At 53.2% G+C, this 19,499-nt stretch overlaps 1 protein-coding gene across 1 annotated transcript in view; it reads left to right on the top strand.

Moving 5' to 3' along the window:
• Nucleotides 1-7,529: 7,529 nt before the first annotated feature.
• Nucleotides 7,530-19,499, top strand: part of NPTXR (neuronal pentraxin receptor) — a 29,801-nt gene continuing 17,831 nt past the window's right edge. Inside the window, exons 1-4 of the mRNA XM_027543388.1 lie at nt 7,530-7,621; nt 7,783-7,833; nt 7,979-8,103; nt 15,230-16,341. Coding sequence (XP_027399189.1) covers nt 7,530-7,621; nt 7,783-7,833; nt 7,979-8,103; nt 15,230-16,341 — 1,380 coding nt within the window. The remainder of the gene's footprint in view (nt 7,622-7,782; nt 7,834-7,978; nt 8,104-15,229; nt 16,342-19,499) is intronic.

Below are 19,499 nucleotides of genomic sequence, written 5' to 3' on the forward strand. Positions count from 1 at the left end.
CTATTTCTGTCCTTGTTACGCTGTACCTGAGGTGAAGGGGGTCAGAGTGGCAGCATCTAAATGCCGAGCACCCCCGAGGCTGGAGCCCAAGCCTGTCTGCACCCTCTTTGTTCAGGCTGCTATCCTCTGAGGGCTCACGCTTCAAAAGGTCTCTGCTGGGAGAGGCCAAGCAGGGACAGCTCGCCCATAGGGCGGAACCCAGAAGGGAGCAGAAGTGAGCGGGGGTCCTGGCCTCTGGGCATTCATGCGCTCTGAGCCTTTGAGAGTCAGAGGAGGGACAGAGGCCAGGACTTGAAATCACTGCGTGAGCTCTAATGAGGCCTGGACGTGGCCCAGGCAGTGGGAGGGGGGTGACAGGAAGTGGGCACAGAGATTTGGAATATTGAGGATTTGGTGATTGGGTTTGAGTGTGGACTGCCCTGGTGGCTCAGACAGTAAAGGTCTGCCTACTATGTGGGAGACCCGGGTTCGACCCCTGGATTGGGAAGATCCCCTGGAGAAGGAAATGGCAACCCACTCCAGTGCTCTTGTCTGGAAAATTCCATGGACGGAGGAGCCTGGTAGGCAACAGTCCATGCGGTCACAAAGAGTTGGACACGACTTCACTTTCAAGTGCTGTGAGAGGGACCCTCTGAAATACCTCCTGGGTATCTGGTGCAGGTAAAGGAGTGGGTGTTGTCATCACGGGCTGGGGGGCCGGCGAAGGAGTCAGCCTGGGAGGGAGGTGAGTGTAGTTTGGGACACCTTGGATGGATATCAGGCAGAGGAGCCAGGAGGAATTTTCATGCAGAGGTTTGAGACATGGAGTGAGTTCCTTCTCAGGCTTTCCCCGTAGCTCCAGCAGGTTAAAAATCTGCCTGCAATGCAGATGTGGGTTCAATTTGTGATGCAGGTTGGGAAAGCTCTCCTGGAGGAGGAAATGACAATTCACTCCAGTATTCTTGCCTGGGAATTCTCTTGGACAGAAGAGCAGTGGACTATAGTCCATAATGTCAAAAAGAGCTGGACACAACTTAGGGACTGAGCACGCACACCTACCTCCCAGGTGCTGCTGGAGAAATCGGTCCCTTTGCTGAAGAGCCTTTGCCCCCAGGTGGCCCTCAGCTCTGAGATGACTGATCACCAGACATTCTGGAAGGACCACTGGGGACTTAGGTGCTTAGCTGCTGAAGCCATTGGGATATACAGCCCCTGCCTGCCACCCCTACCCTCCCAACTTTATGCCTTTCATCTGAGTGAGGTTATAAAGTAGGTGGCTGGGGGATGATGAACCCCATCAGATAGGCGAGGAGGTGGAGCAAAGGACTTCCCAGGGTCACTCAGAAGCAGAAGAATGGAAGCTGGATCTTGGGTATGATGGATGGAACCTTTAAGAGCCAACTGCTGCACAGTACTGGAGACACCAAAGAAACTAGAACATTCTTTTAAATACCCAACTGAGCTTCCAAGAGAGTAAAGAAATCCCCAGGGACTAAAAACAAACAAAGAGGAAGCCAAAATCGGGGTGACGAGCGGTTGCCAATCCTTCGGGGGGGTCTGTGGTGACTTGGGGACAAGGGTGGAGAGGTTGTTGACCTTTGCTGATCTTGGTAACTGAGGAGCTTGGATTTTACATCTATGTTGGGATGGGAGACAAGGCCTTGGGTCCCTGCCGAGAGAGTTTTGGAACTAAGACACCTGAGTAAAGCTGGATCCATATCCTCAGTGAAAGAGCAAACGGAAAAGAAATAATCCTTTTGCAAAAAAGCAGAAGAAGTTGTCAAAGAAGTTGGCTCATTTTGGGCTCTGTTGGAAAAATAAAAATCGAGTCTCTCTCGAGAAATTCTAACTCTAGGCGTTCCCTCACACAAAATTTGAGGTTTGAATTTGCATTGCCCACACGGTCCCAGAACTCCTAAGTCTGGAAATTAATATAAAAAGCAAACACGGGGTGGTTTACACCCACAGAGCAGGTGGCAACAGCAAAGGCAAGCCTCTCTGGAGAGACATTCCCACAGCAAAGGCCACGTGGGCTACTCACAGATAAAGCCTTGCTAACACGAGCTCTCAATTCCAAATTACAAATCATACAAAGAGGCAAGCCACAAACCGCAGAACAACAAACAGCACATATAGAATCCTGCATCTGATGTGTTATTTTCAAGCACACACCGAAGGTTTCCAAAAAAGATCGTGAATACAGGATGTAGTAGGACATGAAGCCAGTCCCAATAAATTTCAAGAAATTGGTGTCACAGATCACGTTTAATTTAAAAATCAATAGCAAAAACTTAACTGTTAATTAAAGACAAAACCTCATGTATTTAGACAGAAGCCCAGATCTCTCATTCCTGTGCATTTTTGTCCCTTCCCAAACTTCTGAAGTCTCTTTGGAACAGTGAGATTCCAGGATGGATGTGAAAGTGTTGGTCAGATGGCAGGCACACGGGAGGGTCACAGCCAGTCTGAGTTGAAGCTGGATATGGGAACAGGTCCCCCTCTGATCTCTAGACAGGATGTGATCATTAGAGCCAAAGACCAAAGTCCTCTCTGTCTTTTCCAAAAAATGGGCTCAGCGGGTGACAAAGACACGAGCCTGCATTTAAAAGACAGCCATCAGCCTTTATGAGCCAGAGGGTCTGGGAAACATTCTTGCAGAGCCAGGGTGGGCTGCTAGGAATGGGATAGAGCAGGTGGTGGGGGTTCTTGGTGCTGTCTCATAAAGACGAGCCCCGCTGCCAACAAGCCCCATGCTCTTTTGGGATGGATTTGGAGGTCCCAGGGGTTCTCTGTGAAGGCTTGGATACTCCCATCTGTGAGCAACAAAATAGGACACACTTTGGAAGAGGCACACGTGGCCTCTGTCCCCGACGGGGACTCATTACAGTGATCATCATCTCACTGGCTCCCCGGGCCATCCGTGCGAGTGCTCACAGCTCAGTTTCCACGCAGTGGTGTCCTAATGGAGGCTTGCTGTTCTCACCATCCCTGGCTCCCTCCCGTGCTCATCTGCCTGCCTGCCTTTGACAACTCAGGCACTGTAAAGAGACCCTTGTCCAGGTTCAGGTGGCCAGGTCACTCCCTTCTCAAGGTCTCCATGCTCCTCAGCAGTAAAAGAGGCCAGGACTCCTTGCTTGGCACGGTTCCTTGGGAGGACTGAATGGAGTGAGTGTGAAAAGCATTTGCTCAAGCACCACATGGGTAAGAAGGGACACAGATCTTCCTGACCTGTCTGGCCAGGATTGACCACTCCTCTGACTTCCCATCCTGGCGTTCCAGCCTCCCGCTTGCCAATTCTTGATGCCTTCCTCCCATGGAACAGCTTGTCAGTGGTGGAAGAACAGTGGAGGAGTCTGAGCTCTGCCAGCTGTGTGATCTCAGGCTGGTCACTCATGCTCTCTGAGCCCCTGTAACCTCTTCTGTAAAGTGGAGGGGAGCGCTTCCTCTCATTATCTTTTCCAACTCAGAATGACTCTAAGGGTAACTAACGAGTACAGAGTGGACCTTTTGAGGACTGACTCATTAAATCCTCAGCTTCCAGAGAGCACAGTGAGAACAACACACAGATGAGGGAGGAACTGAGGACTCAGAAAGGCAAAGTAACTTGCTCAAAAATTCCTACGTGGTAGAGCTGGGGTGTGAACCCATGCAGTCATACTTACCCACCAGGCCAGCATCCTCCCTGTGTAGCCTGGTGAGGGCTCAGTCACTGGGGCTGGACTGCCTGTCTGAGTGGGACCCTGGGCACATTGCTATCTCTTCTGTGCCTCTATCTCCCCATCTATAAAATGGGGGGTGAGAGTAATCCTCCCTTCCTCCTGGGACTGCAGGGAACTCTGCTGAGGACTCCAGGGGCCAGGCTCTGAGCTGCACACTCGGGTTTCAGTCCAGTCTGAACCCTCCCACAGTGCAGCCAAGGCAGCTGGAGAGAGAGGTTGAGTCACTTGCTCCAAATGGTACAAACTTGCGAAGCTGGACTTCAATCCCAAAGCCCCAGCTTCAAAGTCTGTGCTATTAACTACCCTGCTCTACCTCCTATGAGGCCCTCAGACTCCAGGTTCAAAACCAAATTCCAGACTGCAAATTGGCAGCCCCCCCACGGTCTGCCTGACTCACCACCCTCCTTGATGGGGGCCTGAACCCTGCATCTCTTCTTTGACTCATCCCTTCCCAGCTAGTCCTCAGCATCGTGACTAATTGACCCCTGAATGGAAAAAACCATTCTGATCCCTCCCTTCCTCCTCAACTCTGCTGCCCTGCTCAGTCCAGACTCCAAAGGTGAGGATGATGGATACCAAGAACGCCCATTCTAGAGTGTAGACTTGCAACGGAGCTGGACAAAAATGCTCTTGGTCCCTCAGCTCGCCCAGGCTATGGGGCTACCAAGCCACGTGGAGGTGGGGTTTAGAGACAGCTGGGAAAGGGAGTTGTCTTTAGAGACAGTTGACATCACTCACCAACTTAAGCCAGGTGAGGGGGCTTCAGAGAGTGGGAGAGCACAGTGGCAGGTGTCCACCGGGTTTTGGGAGGTGGGTGACTGGGGAAAGGTGAGAGGCTGGCTGAGTCCCCTGTTTCTGCGAGGCAGGAAGAGACTGAACTGCTTTGGGGATGGTCTTTACCCCCAGCACTTGGGGGCCAGGATGCAAGCATATCTCCTGGGGTCCATGCCTGGAACTTTGCAGAAGGTGGCTGGTTTGAGGTCACTGGATTAGGATCTAACCCCAAGAGGATTGGGGGTGGGGAGAAACAAGGAAGGGATACATGATCTTAGCAGAAGACTTCATGTTGGGTGGGTGGACCTCGATGATAGGCGCTGAAGAGGGGTTGTGCAAGCCAAGGAATGCTGTGCCCAGGTGGGAACTGCAGGTGGGACATTCCTAGTGATGGAGGGACCCATGAAGAACCCACAAAAGTGCCCCTAATGGAAAAAGCACCAGCTTTCAGGTGATCATCTGACCCACCTGAAAACACTGATCTCCTGAGAACATCTGAACCAGACAAGCCAGACTTACCTTGTTACCTCTCTCTCCTCCCTGCCCCAATCTCCCACCCTGGAGAAACCAGAGGCAACTAGTAGGGGAAAGGGCAAGGGGAGAGCAGACCAAATTGGGGTCTTAGAGCAGAATCCCACCGTGCCTCCTTCCGCATTATATAGGTCTTTGAGTTTAAGGCAGACTTGAGCTGGGGGAGAGGAGAAGCTTTGGCTAGAGCCTAGAGCTTTGCCATTAGACCCAACTGTTTCAACATCTAAAAGTAGGATAAAGCCCCGAAGCGACTGAACAAGCTATGAAATATGCCCAAGACCTCATCCAGAGGTAGGGAAGTTTGGGTCAACAGAACAGGTTAACAGGGCAGCCACTGAGAGTAAAATTCTTTCTGCTGCTTCCCTCGAAGCACAGCTCATTCTGTGTGTCCCGTCACTGCCTCAGCCTCCTGCTGCTGCTGCTGCTGCTAAGTCGCTTCAGTCGTGTCCGACTCTGTGGGACCCCACAGATGGCAGCCCACCAGGCTCCGCCGTCCCTGGGATTCTCCAGGCAAGAACACTGGAGTGGGTTGCCATTTCCCTCTCCAATGCATGAAAGTGAAAGTGAAGTCGCTCAGTAAGTGTCTGACTCTTCGTGACCCCATGGACTACAGCCTACCAGGCTCCTCCGTCCATGGGATTTTTCCAGGCAAGAGTACTGGAGTGGGTTGCCATTGCCTTCTCCCCTCAGCCTCCTAACAGGCCCTTTTACTTTCTTCTCCTGTTCCTACCCTGGGCTTCCCAGATGGCTCAGCGGTAGAGAATATGCCTGCCAATGCAGGAGATGTGGGTTCAATCCCTGGATTGGAAAGATCCCCTGGAGAAGGAAATGGCCACCCACTCCAGTATTCTTGCCTGGGAAATTCCATGGACAGAGGTGCCTGGCGGACTACAGTCCATGGGGTGGCAAAAGAGTCAGACATAACTTCCCGTCTAAACAATACGATACAATACAATCGTACCATACCCTGACCCCATCCCAGTCTACCAGGGCTTCCCTGCTCAGCCAGGGAGACAGTCCATCCTAGTGATCATGAGGTTGGATGTCTGAGTTAGGACCCTAGCTCCTTGACTTGCAGCTGTGTGATCTGAAATAAGTTGCCTAATCTCTCTGTGCTCAGTATCACTGCTGCAACAGGGGGATCGTGATAGCCACACGCCTGTTCCACCGAGGCCTTGTGAGGCTCTTAATGATTACTTACAAAGGCCTTAGGAACATTGTAAGAAGGATCCCAGTGTTAGAGATCAACACTGTTCTCAAATGCTTCCTCCTTGCTGTGCAATCTTGGCAAAGTCCCTTTTCTCCCTGTTTCTCAGTTTCTGAAAAATAAACCGTGTGTGGGTACAATTTTTTTGTGGCTGCAGCTAGTGCTGGTGGCTGACAAACTTCAGTGAGGAGAGAGATCCAAGCCTGGACCCACCCCACGATGGGCCGAGAAGAGAGCTAGCAGGCTCTGCAGGCAGGAGCAGGGGAGGGTCGAGCAGGCAGGACTGCCCACTCTACCCTGGTCTCATGCCTTCTGCCTTCTTCTAGCCTCTGAGAGAGTCTCCCCAACCTGCCCCCTCTTCCCATAGGGATCACCTTGGGTACCCTGGGCTAGATCAGGAAACAGATGGCATTTGAGGGGTAGCTGCCAGGTACCCTTGGCTCCTCGCTGGATACAAGTGAAGAGCCATCCAGGTGAGGTCCCAGGTACACACCCCCTTGGTCTTGAGCCCCATCACACACCTCTGTCTGGCCCTGCAGTGTCCACCTGCCCCTCCTTCAGCAGCCGGCCTTTTGTCTTTCACCATCTCTGTAGGCAGCACAGGACTGCTCCTACCCATTTTACAGACTAAGGAAAGAATGTTCCCTAAAACTCAGCTTTCCTGCCTCCATGTGCTATAGCTACAGAGTCAGGGACCATCAGAAAAGTGCCCTTTGGGGACTGCGCTGGCAGTCCAGTGGTTAAGATTCCACACTTCCAATGCAGGGGGCGAGGGTTTGATCCCTGGTCGGGGAAACTAAGATCCCACCCACATGCCATGCGGTGCCGCCAAAAAAAAAGGAAAATAGCCTTTTCTAGAGGAGCTGGAGTCACAGCCACCAGCCCTGAGGTTCCATTGTGCTTGGATGGAAATACACCCTGAACACAGGCAGGGAGCCAGTGACCCAGATACGAAGCAGACGTGGTACCAGACCTCAAGAAGTTCTTGAGCTGGGGAATGCAAGTTACAGGCGAATGCAGTGAAAACTGGTGCTGGGGCCGCTGGTGAGGGCAGGAGGGGCGCTGCGGATCTAGGTGGGCTCCTGGGCTCTGCCTGGGAACTGCCTGGAGAAGAGGGTAGAAGGGGATGGGACTAAGCCAAGGGCGGAAGGAAGCTCCCAGGACATACTGCTTCCTCACTGGGTGGGGCTGATTGGCCCAGTGGAACAGGCGACATGGTTCAACTCCCAGATGGACACCCACTGACTAGGGGACCCTGGGGAAATGAACGAATCCCTCTGATTTCAACTTTCTTATTGTTAAATGGGGACGGTTACAGTATGGAGCTCCTAGGTTGCCACCGGTCAGGGTTAGGCAGAGTAAAAAGTTCAGGGGAGGAGGAACCGGGGGCTTTTGGGATGCTGATGAAACAGTGAGAGCCCCGGCCCTTACGTCTTCAGAGAGAGGACACAGCCTTATTAGGCAGCCACTCCTTCTGGTCCTTCTTGGCTGGACCTGGACTCAAGCTTACACGCTCCAGCCAACTCCCAGGCCCCCCACAAGGAGGACACCCGTTTCCTCCTTGATTCTCAGCTCCTCCCAAGCTGAGAACAGATGTCCTCGCTTCCTGCTTGAGCCTGAGAGGTGAGTTGGCTCCTTTTCCCGCTTCCAAGGAAGTAAACACCCTGGATGGAAATCTCTGGGCTTCCCCAGAGAGGAAAGCTCCCTCTTCCCTGGCTGCTGCCCCTCCTCTCTGGTCTGGCTCCTCATCCCAACATCTGATGCTCAGACCTAAGCTTTTCGGGCCCTACCTGAGCCCTGCTTCCCCCTACAAGGCCCCAGATTGGGGTGTGTTGATGGAACACATACACGAACCTCAGTCTGAAGGATTCCCCAACGCTGCTCAGAAAGAGGGTGAGAGGGGAACGAAGAAAGGACAGAGCAACTATGGAGGAAGGCAGTGTAGGCTCCTGGGGAGTCAAGGAAAAGAAGTAGAAAGGGAAATTAACATTTACTGAGCATCTAATATACACTAGGAATAAATAAGGAAGAGGGTAGCATGTATTGGAGGGGCTTCCCAGGTGGCTCAGTGGTAAAGAATCCACCTGCCAAGGCAGGAGATGTGGGTTCGATCTTTGATTTGGGGAGATCCCCTGGAGAAGGAAATGGCAACCTACTCCAGTATTCTTGCCTGGGAAATCCCGTGGACAGAGGAGCCTGGTAGGCTACAATCCATGGAGTTGCAAAGAGTCAGACACGACTGAGCATGCATGCAGCAGGTATCAGGCATCTACTGAGTGCCAGGCATACTGAGTGCCCTGGAAATACAAAGCAGCATGGTAAGAACTGATCCCTACCTCCGAGTTTGTGGGAGGTTTCACATGCAACATTTCATCTGGTCTTCTCATTCTCATTATAATCCTATGAGGTAGGTACCACAGCCCCATTTTATAGATGAGGAGACCGAGGCAGCTCTGGTCCAGGGACAGCCCATCCATGGGTGGAGACCAGCCCCTTGGGATGGGGATGTCTGGAATGGATGCAGGCAGCTCTCTTTGACCCCAGTCCCCACCTCTCCACCCTCTGGGGAAAGGAAGTTCTTTGGTTCACGAGCACAGCCCCGGTGACGTTGTCTCCAGTCACTGGGAGTTTGAGTATCCACAGGGGCTGGCCCTGGAGACCCAGAGATGAGGACGACACAGCTGGTTCCTGCCTTCGAGGAGTTCACAGTCTTCTGATAAACAGGTAAAGGGGGAGAGGCTGTAGAGGAGGGAAACCCGGGGGCTGAGGAAGGCAGGAAGAAAGAGAGTCGTGTGTTATTCAGTGTCCATTAGGTACCAGCACTGAGGGAGTGTAGTTTAGGGACAGTTCGGTTGACCAGCCAGCCGGATCTGCCCAGGACTGAGAGGTTTCCTGGGACACAGGACCTGCCATGCTGAAACTGGGTGAATCAGGTCACCTTCAGCCCTGATTTCAAAGTCTGGTTCTGCCACAGGCCTGTAACAGAAACTAGTTGCCTGACTAGCGCCCACTCCCCTGTTCTTTTAGAAATGACTTTCTTATAGTCTGAAGTTCTCCCTGCACAATCCTGCCTCCTCCCTCCCCGCCTGCAGATATGTTGTGCATGGACTTTACTAGGCTGGGGGAGGAAAGAATATTCTCCAGCCCTTCCTCGCCGCCGTTTGCTCAGCAAGAGGTACTAACAGAAGGCAGAGGGAATTTAGACTGGGTGGCAGAGATAGGAGGCCGTGAATTCCTCTTGGGGCCCTGAGACCAGCTGTGATGGGGACTGTGGTTCATCATACCAACCCCTACTTCTCAACGTACCCTCAGGAAGAGGGGCCCAGGGGACCTCAGAGGGGCTGCTCCTGGGTTGTGTATGGAGAAGTGAATGTTCATGGAGCAAGGGGTGGGATGTGGCAGCCTTGGGGGGCGCCTGTAGGTGCAGCTTTTGCTGGTTGGGTGGTTAGAGCAGTTTTCAGTTCGCAGTATACTGAGCAGAAGGTATAGAGGTTTCCCATATCCCCTCCCACCCCTACATATGCAGAGCCTCCCCCATTATCCACATCCTACACCAGAGTGGGACATTTTGTATGACTGATGAGCTGATTTTTATGACTGATTCTACATCATTACACCCAGTGTCCATAGTCTACATTAGGGTTCCCTCTTGGTGGTGTACATTCTGTGGGTTTTGATAAATGATACCATCACAGTATCATAGAGAGTAGTTTCACTGCCCTAAAAATCCTCTGTGCTCCTCCTATTCATCCTCCCCTCCCCCGTAACCCCTGGCAAGCCCTGATCTTTTCACCATCTCCATAGTTTTGCCTCTTCATATGCTGGAGTCATACAGTATGCCGCCTTGTCAGACTGACTTCTTTCACTTAGTAATATGCATTTAGGGTACCTCCTTGTTTTCTCATGATTTGACAGCTCCTGTCTTTTTATTGCTGAATAATATTCCATCGTCTGGATATATCTGTTTAGTTATTCATTCACTTACCGAAGGGCATCTTGGGTGCTTCCAAGTCTTGGCAATCATAAACAGAGCTGCTGTAAACGTCCCCATGCAGGTTTCTGTGTGGACATCACCCTAGCTTTTGAGCCAAAGCCACCCTCTTCTGGGGAAGTACTCAATTAATGACTGGGCATGAAAAAGTTATTGGGGAATGGGCATTTCTGCCAAATGCCAAACTTCCCTGATGGGCACTGTTGGCCACAGAGTGCATGCGTGCTCAGTCATGTCCGACTCTGCGACCCCATGGACTGTAGCCTGCCAGGGTCCTCTGTCCATGGGATTCTCCAGGCAAGAATGCGGGAGTGAGTTGCCATTTCATCCTCCAGGGGATCTTCCCAACCCAGGGATGGAACCATTGTCTCCTTCACTGGCAGGTGGATTCTTTTACCGTTGAGCCACTGGGGAAGCCCATTGGATCCAGAATACCCTGTTAAGATGGCCAAGGGTTTGTCAGATCTGCATGGAGGTCTGAGGTTCAACCTGCCCAATTCTTCTTTCTCCTCTTTATCTTTCACAGGACTTAATCTCCTATCAACCACTTGCATATCTAATGCTATCTTAGTGTCTGCTTCCCGAAGGACCCAACTAAGAGACTCTACCTCTAAAATCAATCCATGATCCATCCAATTTTCTCCATTATCATGACCTCCAAACCACTCGGTCCTCTCACCTAGATGGTTGCATGGCCCCTACCTGGTCTCCATGTTTCCTCTCCTATCCCTTAATGACCCAGCCCCCATACAACTGCCATTGATCTTTTACAAACACAAACCACATGATGTTACTTCCTTGCTTAAAGCTGACCAATGGAGCTTAACATCAAACCCATTCCCTCCCCTTGGCCTGTAAAGGCCCAAATGACCTTGCCCTGCCTTCCCCTCCAGTTTCCTCTCTCTCCAAGTGTTCACTCTGCTCCAGCCCCACTGGCCTTCTTTCTGTTCCTGGAATCTATCAAACTCATTTCTGCCTCAGGGCCTTTGCACTAGCTGTTCCCTCTGTCTGGAACACTCAGTCCTTCCCCAAGTTTCTCCATGGCTGGTTTCTCAGGTCATTCAACTCTCAGCTAAATGCAGGCCTTTTCTGATAACCTTATAAGCAATCCCCATCTCCCAACACCCCTCCCACACTCCCCACACACCTCCTGTAACTTTCTATCATGTTACTTTAAAAATTTCCTTATAGTTCTCAGTACTATTGCTTATTTAATTATTCAGTTATTTACTGCTTGCCTCCCCACTAGAATATAAAACTGTAATTTTGTCCTGTTTCCAGCTCTCCCTGGTGCCTGGCACTATGCCTGGACCAAGTTCAGTTCAGTTCAGTCTTTCAGGAGTGTTCAACTCTTTGCGACCCCATGGACTGCAGCACACCAGGCTTCCCTGTTCATCACCAACTCCCAGAGCTTGCTTAAATTCATGTCCATTGAGTCGGTGATGCCATCCAACTATCTTATCCTCTGTTGTCCCCTTCTCCTCCTGTCTTCAATCTTTCCCAGTACCAAGGTCTTTTCAAATGAGTCAGTTCTTTGTATCAGGTGGCCAAAGTACTGGAATTTCGACTTCAGCATCAGTCCTTCCAATAAAGATTCAGGACTGATTTCCTTTAACATTGACTGGTTGGATCTCCTTGCAGACCAAGGTACTCTCAAGAGTCTTCTCCAACACCACAGTTCAAAAGCATCATAAGGGTGGTGTCATATCTGAGGTTATTGATATTTCTCCCAGCAATCTCAATTCCAGCTTGAGCTTCATCAAGCCTGCATTTTGCATGATGTACTCTGCATATAAGTTAAAAAAGCAAGGTGACAGTATACAGCCTTGACGTACTCCTTCCCCAGTATGGAACTCCTTCCCTATATTCCCCAATATGTCCAGTTCTAACTGTTGCTTCTTGACCTGAATACAGATTTCTCAGGAGGCAGGTAAGGTGGCCTGGTATTTTCATCTTTTGAAGAATTTTCCAGTTTGTTGTGATCCACACAGTCAAAGGCTTTGGAGTAGTCAATAAAGCAGAAGTAGATGTTTTCCTGGAACTCCCTCTTCTTTTTTAGATGATCCAGCAGATGTTGGCAATTTGATCTCTGGTTCTTCTGCCCTTTCTAAATCCAGCTTGAACATCTGGAAGTTCTCAGTTCATGAACTGTTGGAGCCTCACTTGGAGAATTTTGAGCATTACTTTGCTAGTGTGTGGGATGAGTGTAATTGTGTGATAGTTTGAACATTCTTTGGCATTGCCTTTCCTTGGGATTGGAATGAAAACTGACCTTTTCCAGTCCTGTGGCCACTGCTGAGTTTTCCAAATTTGCTGGCATATTGAGTGCAGTACTTTAACGGCATCCAAAGTCAGGCTCAAAACATATATTTTGAATGAATGACTATATTTGTTCATTTAGGGCAGAATTCCCTTTCCATAAGGATGGAATGAAAGTGAAGGAATTTAAAAAAAAAGGAAAGTGAAGGAATAAAGAACCTCAGAGATGTGAGCTTCAGAAGGAAAATGTGAAGACTGTTGTAGTCTTATGAAAGTTCCCCTGTGAATCCTATTCTGGCCATCTCTTGAGGAATTCTGTGCTGGGATCAGGAGGGCCTCTCGCCAGAGCTCCAGAGAGATGGGTTTCAAGTCCTCTCTGTCCTAACTTCTCCCCTCTGCCTCCAGCAGCAGCCAGTGCTATCTGTGGGGGGATCTAGTACTGCAAACATTCACCCAGAGGCTGCCCGGGGTGTGGCCTCCTGCTGGATGCTGAGGATAGAGATGAATCAAGGAAGAAGGCGGGGTGGCATTCCAGGCAGGGGACAGCATGAGCAAAGGGAGAGACGGGAGACAGTCTGGTGTGTGGGGAAAGTTAGGCACAGTTTAATGCTGCTCCAAGAGTGAAGATGGGAAATGAGGCTGGGAGGGTGAGCCCTGCCAAGTCTTGTAAACCAAGAAAAGCTAACATCATAAGGCCCAACATTTATTAAAGCTTTCCATGTGCTAGTACTCTTCTCCCATTTTACAGATTGTGGAACTAAGGCACAGAAAGGGTGGTGTCAGGCGCTGTCAAAGACCTGCTACTTTACCCTCTTTGCAAACTAGGTCACACCACTGGTAATAGGTAGAGGCAGGTTTGAACTAGGCCTTCTGGCTTCAGAATCCCTGCCTTAACCACTAGGTACTAGCACCTTAAGGAATTTGGACTTTCTTCCATAAAGGGATGGGGATGCGTGCATGCTCAGCCCCTTCAGTTGTGTCCAACTCTTTACGACCCCATAGACTACAGCCCTCCAGGCTCCCCTGTCCTTGGGGTTCTCCAGGTAAAAATACTGGAGAGGGTTGCCATTTCCTTCCTTCTCCAGGGGACCTTCTCCACCCAGGGTTCTACCCTGCATTTCCTGCATTGCAGGCAGATTCTTTTACTGCTGAGCCACCAGGGAAGCCCCAAAGCGATGGCAACGGGGAGTCACTAATAGGTTTGTAAGCAGGAGAGTGACATGTTCATATCATAGGTTTAAAAAGTCATTCTAGGGGATAAACAGATCACTTTGAGCAAAATTCAACTCCAGCCTCTGGACCCATGTATCCAACTATTCCATCGCTCATGGAGCAGCTCACATAAAGGGGGCACCATTTGGTGCCCAAGCCACAGAGGCCTGCTGCTCTGGGCAGTAGGCCCCTCTCTTGGCCTTCTCTGCCCTTCCAAGATAGAATGTCAGTGCTTCTGTCTTCATAGAACACACGTAGATGTACCAGGAGTCCCAACGCCTCTCGTGTCTGCAGGACTTCAGGCCCCCTACTGCCTGTCTGCCTTCACCTTCAGAGAGCCTGGCCCACCTCTCTGTTGGGGAGATGCTTCCTCCAAGCTGTGCTGCTTGGCAGGTTTCCAGGTCACTGCTCCAATGAGTATTAACTCACATCCATGCACATACAGCTCTGGGGGTTCATCGTGTACAGAGCTGGCATTTGATTTGCTCCTACTTTACAAGTTAGGTAACCCTCGACTCCCAGAGATCAGGTAAGCAGGGCAGACATGATCCTGAGGCTGGGGTTGGGATGAAGTGTGTGGAACATGTGCCCAGGGACCCCTGGGCAGGATCTCAGCAGCCACACAGGGCCTCCCTGGGCTGTTGATCCTGAGAAATGTTCTGGTCTCTCCCCACCACTTTGCTGAGACCACACTGCATCCCTGGTGGTCCAGAGCCCCACCATGGGCCTTCCCTTCAAGTCAAGAATGCAGGCTTGGCAGGGAGACAGGCCTGGGTGTGGCCTTGGCTCAGGACTGAACTGGGTGTGGCCTTGGCCAGTCCTCCAGTGAACCACAGCCCCTCTCCTCTATCCCAGCCTTCTGAACACTCTCCAAGTCCTGGAAACCCACGGCCAGGAAATGCTTCATGGAAAATTGGAGATGGAGCTGGATTCTGAAGGATGGTAGAATTTTTTAAAACATTTTTCATTGAGAGTTAATTTGCAACAAAATGTATATATACATTTTCAACAGGAGACAGTAAAAGTTTCCTGCATCACCCTGGCACTACAGCCCGCTCCCATGCCTGCTTGTTTGTTCCAGTGCCCAGTCCACCTGCCCACTGGGTTTTTGCCATGCCAGTGTAGACTGCAGTGGGAGAGGGGTCTTCTCAGTGACCCTTGATGTTCTGTGCTCCTGAAGATTCAGAGATGCTACCTTCTGAGATCACAGGGAAAAAAAAAAATTTTTTTTTGTATGGGGAGAAGGGGAGTCACCTCTGCTTTTTCAAGGGGTTGGGGTGGGAAAGGACGGTTGGGTGGCCATAGTATAACTAGAGGTTGGGTCAAAATCTCCAGTCCCCTCCCCTCTAACACTAGCCTCTTTCCTAGCTCTCCCTAGGCCCACCCCAGCTCCATTGCATAGTCTGGGTCCACTCAGATGCATCTGAGCTCAAATGCTGCTCCAGCGCATACTAGCCTCGTGACCTTGGACAGCGACCTGACCCCTGTGGGTCTCATTTGTACTGGGAACGTGTCCACGGTGAGGCTTAATTGTGATCAAGCCCCTGGCTCTCTCAGCACAGAGCCCGGCGTGGAGAAAAGCTCCCCACAAGCTAGCAGACGGCCTGGTGGGCTCGGAGAGGGGGCCAGAGAGTCGTGGTGGGGTGGGGCGGGGGTCGCCCAGGAGTCCCGCCGCCCGGCCACCAGGTCGCCGCCCTCTGCGAGGTGACGGCTGCGGGCTGAGGCTCCCGGCGCCGCCCCCGGCCCTCGCCGCATCCCGGGCGGCGCCCCCACTCGGCGCCCGGCACGGAACGGGTGCGGGGCTGGGCCAGGGCCGGCCCGGGGGAGCCGGCGGGGCGGGGCCGCCGCGCCCCGCTCCCCCTCCCCGCCGCCCGCCGCTTTCTCCTCCTCGCGCCGCCGGGGCTCAGAACGGCGGCAGCAGCGGCCGCGGCCACAGCTCCGGCTCCGGCTCCGGCTCCTCCTGCGCCCGGGCCCCGCTCGGCCCTGCGCGCCCGGGCCCCGCGCCCCGACCCCGCCGCCGCGCCTGCCGGGGGGCCTCGGGCGCCCCCGCCGCCCGCCTCACGCTGAAGTTCCTGGCCGTGCTGCTGGCCGCGGGCATGCTGGCGTTCCTCGGTGCCGTCATCTGCATCATCGCCAGCGTGCCCCTGGCGGCCAGCCCCGCGCGGGCGCTGCCCGGCGGCGCCGACAACGCCTCGGCCGCCGCCGCGTCCCCGGGCCCGCAGCGCAGCCTGAGCGCGCTGCACGGCGCGGGCGGCTCGGCCGGGCCCCCGGCTCTGCCTGGGGCGCCGGCGGCCAGCGCGCACCCGCTGCCGCCAGTACCCCTCTTCAGCCGCTTCCTGTGCACGCCGCTGGCGGCCGCCTGCCCGTCGGGGGCCGAGCCAGGGGACGCGGCGCCGGGCGAGCGCGAGGAGCTGCTGCTGCTGCAGAGCACGGCGGAGCAGCTGCGCCAGACGGCGCTGCAGCAGGAGGCGCGCATCCGCGCCGACCAGGACACCATCCGCGAGCTCACCGGCAAGCTGGGCCGCTGCGAGAGCGGCCTGCCGCGCGGTCTCCAGGAAGCCGGGCCCCGCCGCGACACCATGGCCGACGGGCCCTGGGACTCGCCCGCGCTCATCCTCGAGCTAGAGGATGCGGTGCGCGCCCTCCGGGACCGCATCGACCGCATAGAGGTGAGCGCCGCGCCGCGCGCCGTCGGGGACCCGGCCGGAGGTGGGAGGGACCGCCCGCGGGAGTCGAGGACATCCCCGGTCCCGCGGCCACCGCCGGCTCAGGGACCCTGGGGGCGCGGGGCCGCTGTCGAGTCTCTGAATCTTGGGTTTCCGTCTGTGCAAAGGGGATGGTTGGACCTTCCTCCCAGGGGAGAAGGGAGGAGTCAGGTAGGACCGGAAACTCACACTGCGGCTCAGGGAGCACGCGGGAAAAGCTCGCTCCCGATCCTTTTTCCTCCAGGCGCCTCTGTAAGCCTCAGTTTCTGAGTCTGTAAAATGGGTATAACGGTGCCCACTTGTAGTGTGGATTGATTAAAATGTAGATACGTGAAAATGCTCGGCACGTACCAGGACCTCTTTAAATGTCCGTTTCATTTCCTTCTTTCGGACATCCCCAAAGCAGCACCAGCCACACACTCAGCCCCCTGTGGTCAGGAGATAGGAGGGCTGTCTGAGGGACTCGGGGTCGTCCTCTCCTGCAGATTCGCAGGGAACAGTGTCTCATAAACCAAACCCGGATGCGCCTCACCTTCTGCACCCCTAAGGCCCCCAGCTGGGCTCGGACCGTGGACATGGACAGCAGAAGCTCAGATGGCTCTAGCCCTGCCAAGATGCCTGAAAGCCGGCCACTCTGGGCTGGGGGCTGAGTGGAGAGTAGGTCCCATCTGGGTTTCTCCCCCTCCAGTCACCTTTTTCAGATGTTCCTGTCTCAGGCTTGGAGTCAGACATGAGGGACCCAATAGGGGCAGTCCACCCTTGGCTGTCCTGTGATCCTGGACCAGCCATTTCTCCTTTGAAGCTGCCAGACCCCTGCCTCCCTCTGAGAACCTATTTGGAGCCACCTGGAGGGGGAGCTGGACAAATTAGTCAGGACAGACATCCAGGAGACCCTGACCACTCCCAGCATCCATGACTTCCAGACTGCAGGGAAGGGGTTTCACAGCAGAATAGGATCCTTGGAAGGAGCGGGCAGAATGAGGCCCAAGCACTGGCTGCCCCCTTTATTACCTCCCCCTAAACCGAGTGCAGCTGGTGAAGGGGGGAGAGTGGCTGGAAGAAAGGAAAGGCAGGGACTCTTCCCTCTCCATGGCTCTCGCAGTTAAATCCCCGGCGGAGCAGCACAGGAGATGCTGGTGTGGAAGCCTGGCCTTACTCATGGCCCAGTGGCCCTCCAGAAAGTCTGTGTGGTGTCTGCACCCACCCCGCAGGGTGTCAGAGCACAGCCAGGCAGCTATCACAGCCATCTCCAAACCTGGAGTTCAGAGACCTCCTCACAGAGAAGACCTCCTCTAACAGACTTCTCACAGAGGTCTCAATTTGAGTGACTGCTGTTTTTATCATTAAGTTCTAATATTACTAATTTTTTTTAATAGCCAAAATTTAAAATGAGAACAAATCCTCCATTTAGGAAATAGAGTTTATTAATGTAAAAATAAAAAAATTTGGTCGTCGATCAATTTCCTCTTGCCTGCCCTAGCCCCTGCCCCCACACCCAGATGGCTCCCGTGGTTCCTCCCACGTCTGGGGCTGGCAGGGCTGGGCTTGCCCTGGACCTGTTCCCCCAGCATCTGTGCATTTGGCAGGGTGGGCTCCCCTCCAGTTAGCCCGCTGAGGTTGAGGGGATCCTAGTGGCTGGGGTTCAGCACCAGGTCAGCCTCCTGGGTGGAAGAAGTCCTGCTTCCCTGTACGCATGCCTGCTTTCTGAGTGCAGGGGACATGGAGGGGGTGCCTGCCCACCAGGACTGTCTTCTGAGCCTGACAGCAGCCAGAGCCGGTCTCTTTGGGGTGTTTGACAGTGGCTGGGACTTGGAGCCCAACGGACTCGGGATCAGACTACTGGTCTCAATTCATGCACCTTTCAGCCACTGACTAGCTTCCCTCTTCCCTTCTCATCCAGAAACCTCAAAAGGATGCCCTTCAGGGGTCTACTTTATCACCACTAGTGTCTCTCCCACCTTGATTTGCCGGAAATACTCATGGTATTGAGTTGGTAAATTGAGCAGGAACATTTCAGTCCTTCTCTTGCTGGTCCCCTCTCTGACATCTGACCTCATAGATCATTCCCTCCTACAAATCTCCATGCCCTGGGCTTCTAGGTACCTCTCAGCTGCCCCTCCTGTCTCCCTGCTTCTCTGTCCCCTCTTGGGTCCTCCTCCTTTAACATGTGCACCCCTCCAGACCCTCCTCTTGCTCTCCCTAGCAGAACTCAACCACACCCTGAAGCTTCCAACACCATTCCACTAAAGTGCCCCCAAACCAACTTTGTCCCCAGCCCAGGTTTCTCTCCAAGCTTCAGATCAAGAGATCCAATTGCTTCTTGAGCACCTCCCCGTGGGCATCCCACCAGCCCCCTCCCTTCATCATGTCCCAACCTGAACTCAGGTCCTCTGCCAACTTGCTTCTCAGGTGTACCCTGAGAAGCCATGCTTGGCTCCTTTCTCTCCCTCCTCCTCCCTGTCAGCCTCATTTTTCTATGGATGTTTGCAGCAGCCCCCTTGCTGGTCTCCCACCTGATCAGGCACACCCCTCCATCCATCCTCCTCCAGGCCACCCCAGGGATCTTCCTTAAGCCCACCATTGGGCTCTCCTGTGATAGCAGACTCCTGCCTGCTCCCAGCCTGCCATTTCATTTCCAACGTGTCTCCCAGTTCCTCCTTCTTCTGCCTAGATTACCCCCAGCTCATCTATACTCATCATTTAAGTCTGCTCTGAGGACACCTCCTCCCAGGGGTCCTCCCTGATTACACTCTGTCCCTTTCCTGTCCCCACCTCTGCTCCTCCCACCTCTCTGCATCACCCCCTTCCCCACCCCACTGGACTGACTGCTAAAAGGGAGGAAAGGTCTCTCTGGCCCACCCTCTGCCTGCAGACCTCAAGTTGGAGTCACATTTGAGGGCTTAGGAGAAATCGTTTGTCTTGTGTTTTTCTTTGTTGTTGTCGTTAATTGAAAAAATGTCAAAAGATTTGAGGGGGAAATTACATTTAGTTCCACCATTTTATTCATTTTTGAAGCCCTCCCCCTTTTGGTCCTTTATCAGAATGTGGACATTGTTTCCGAGTTGCTGGGGTTGCTGGTAATTACCATTTTAATGATGACTGTAAGATCCTGGATCCAGCTC

The sequence above is a fragment of the Bos indicus x Bos taurus genome, chromosome 5 (genome assembly GCF_003369695.1).
Source record: "Bos indicus x Bos taurus breed Angus x Brahman F1 hybrid chromosome 5, Bos_hybrid_MaternalHap_v2.0, whole genome shotgun sequence".
NCBI classification, from domain to species: Eukaryota; Metazoa; Chordata; class Mammalia; order Artiodactyla; family Bovidae; genus Bos; species Bos indicus x Bos taurus.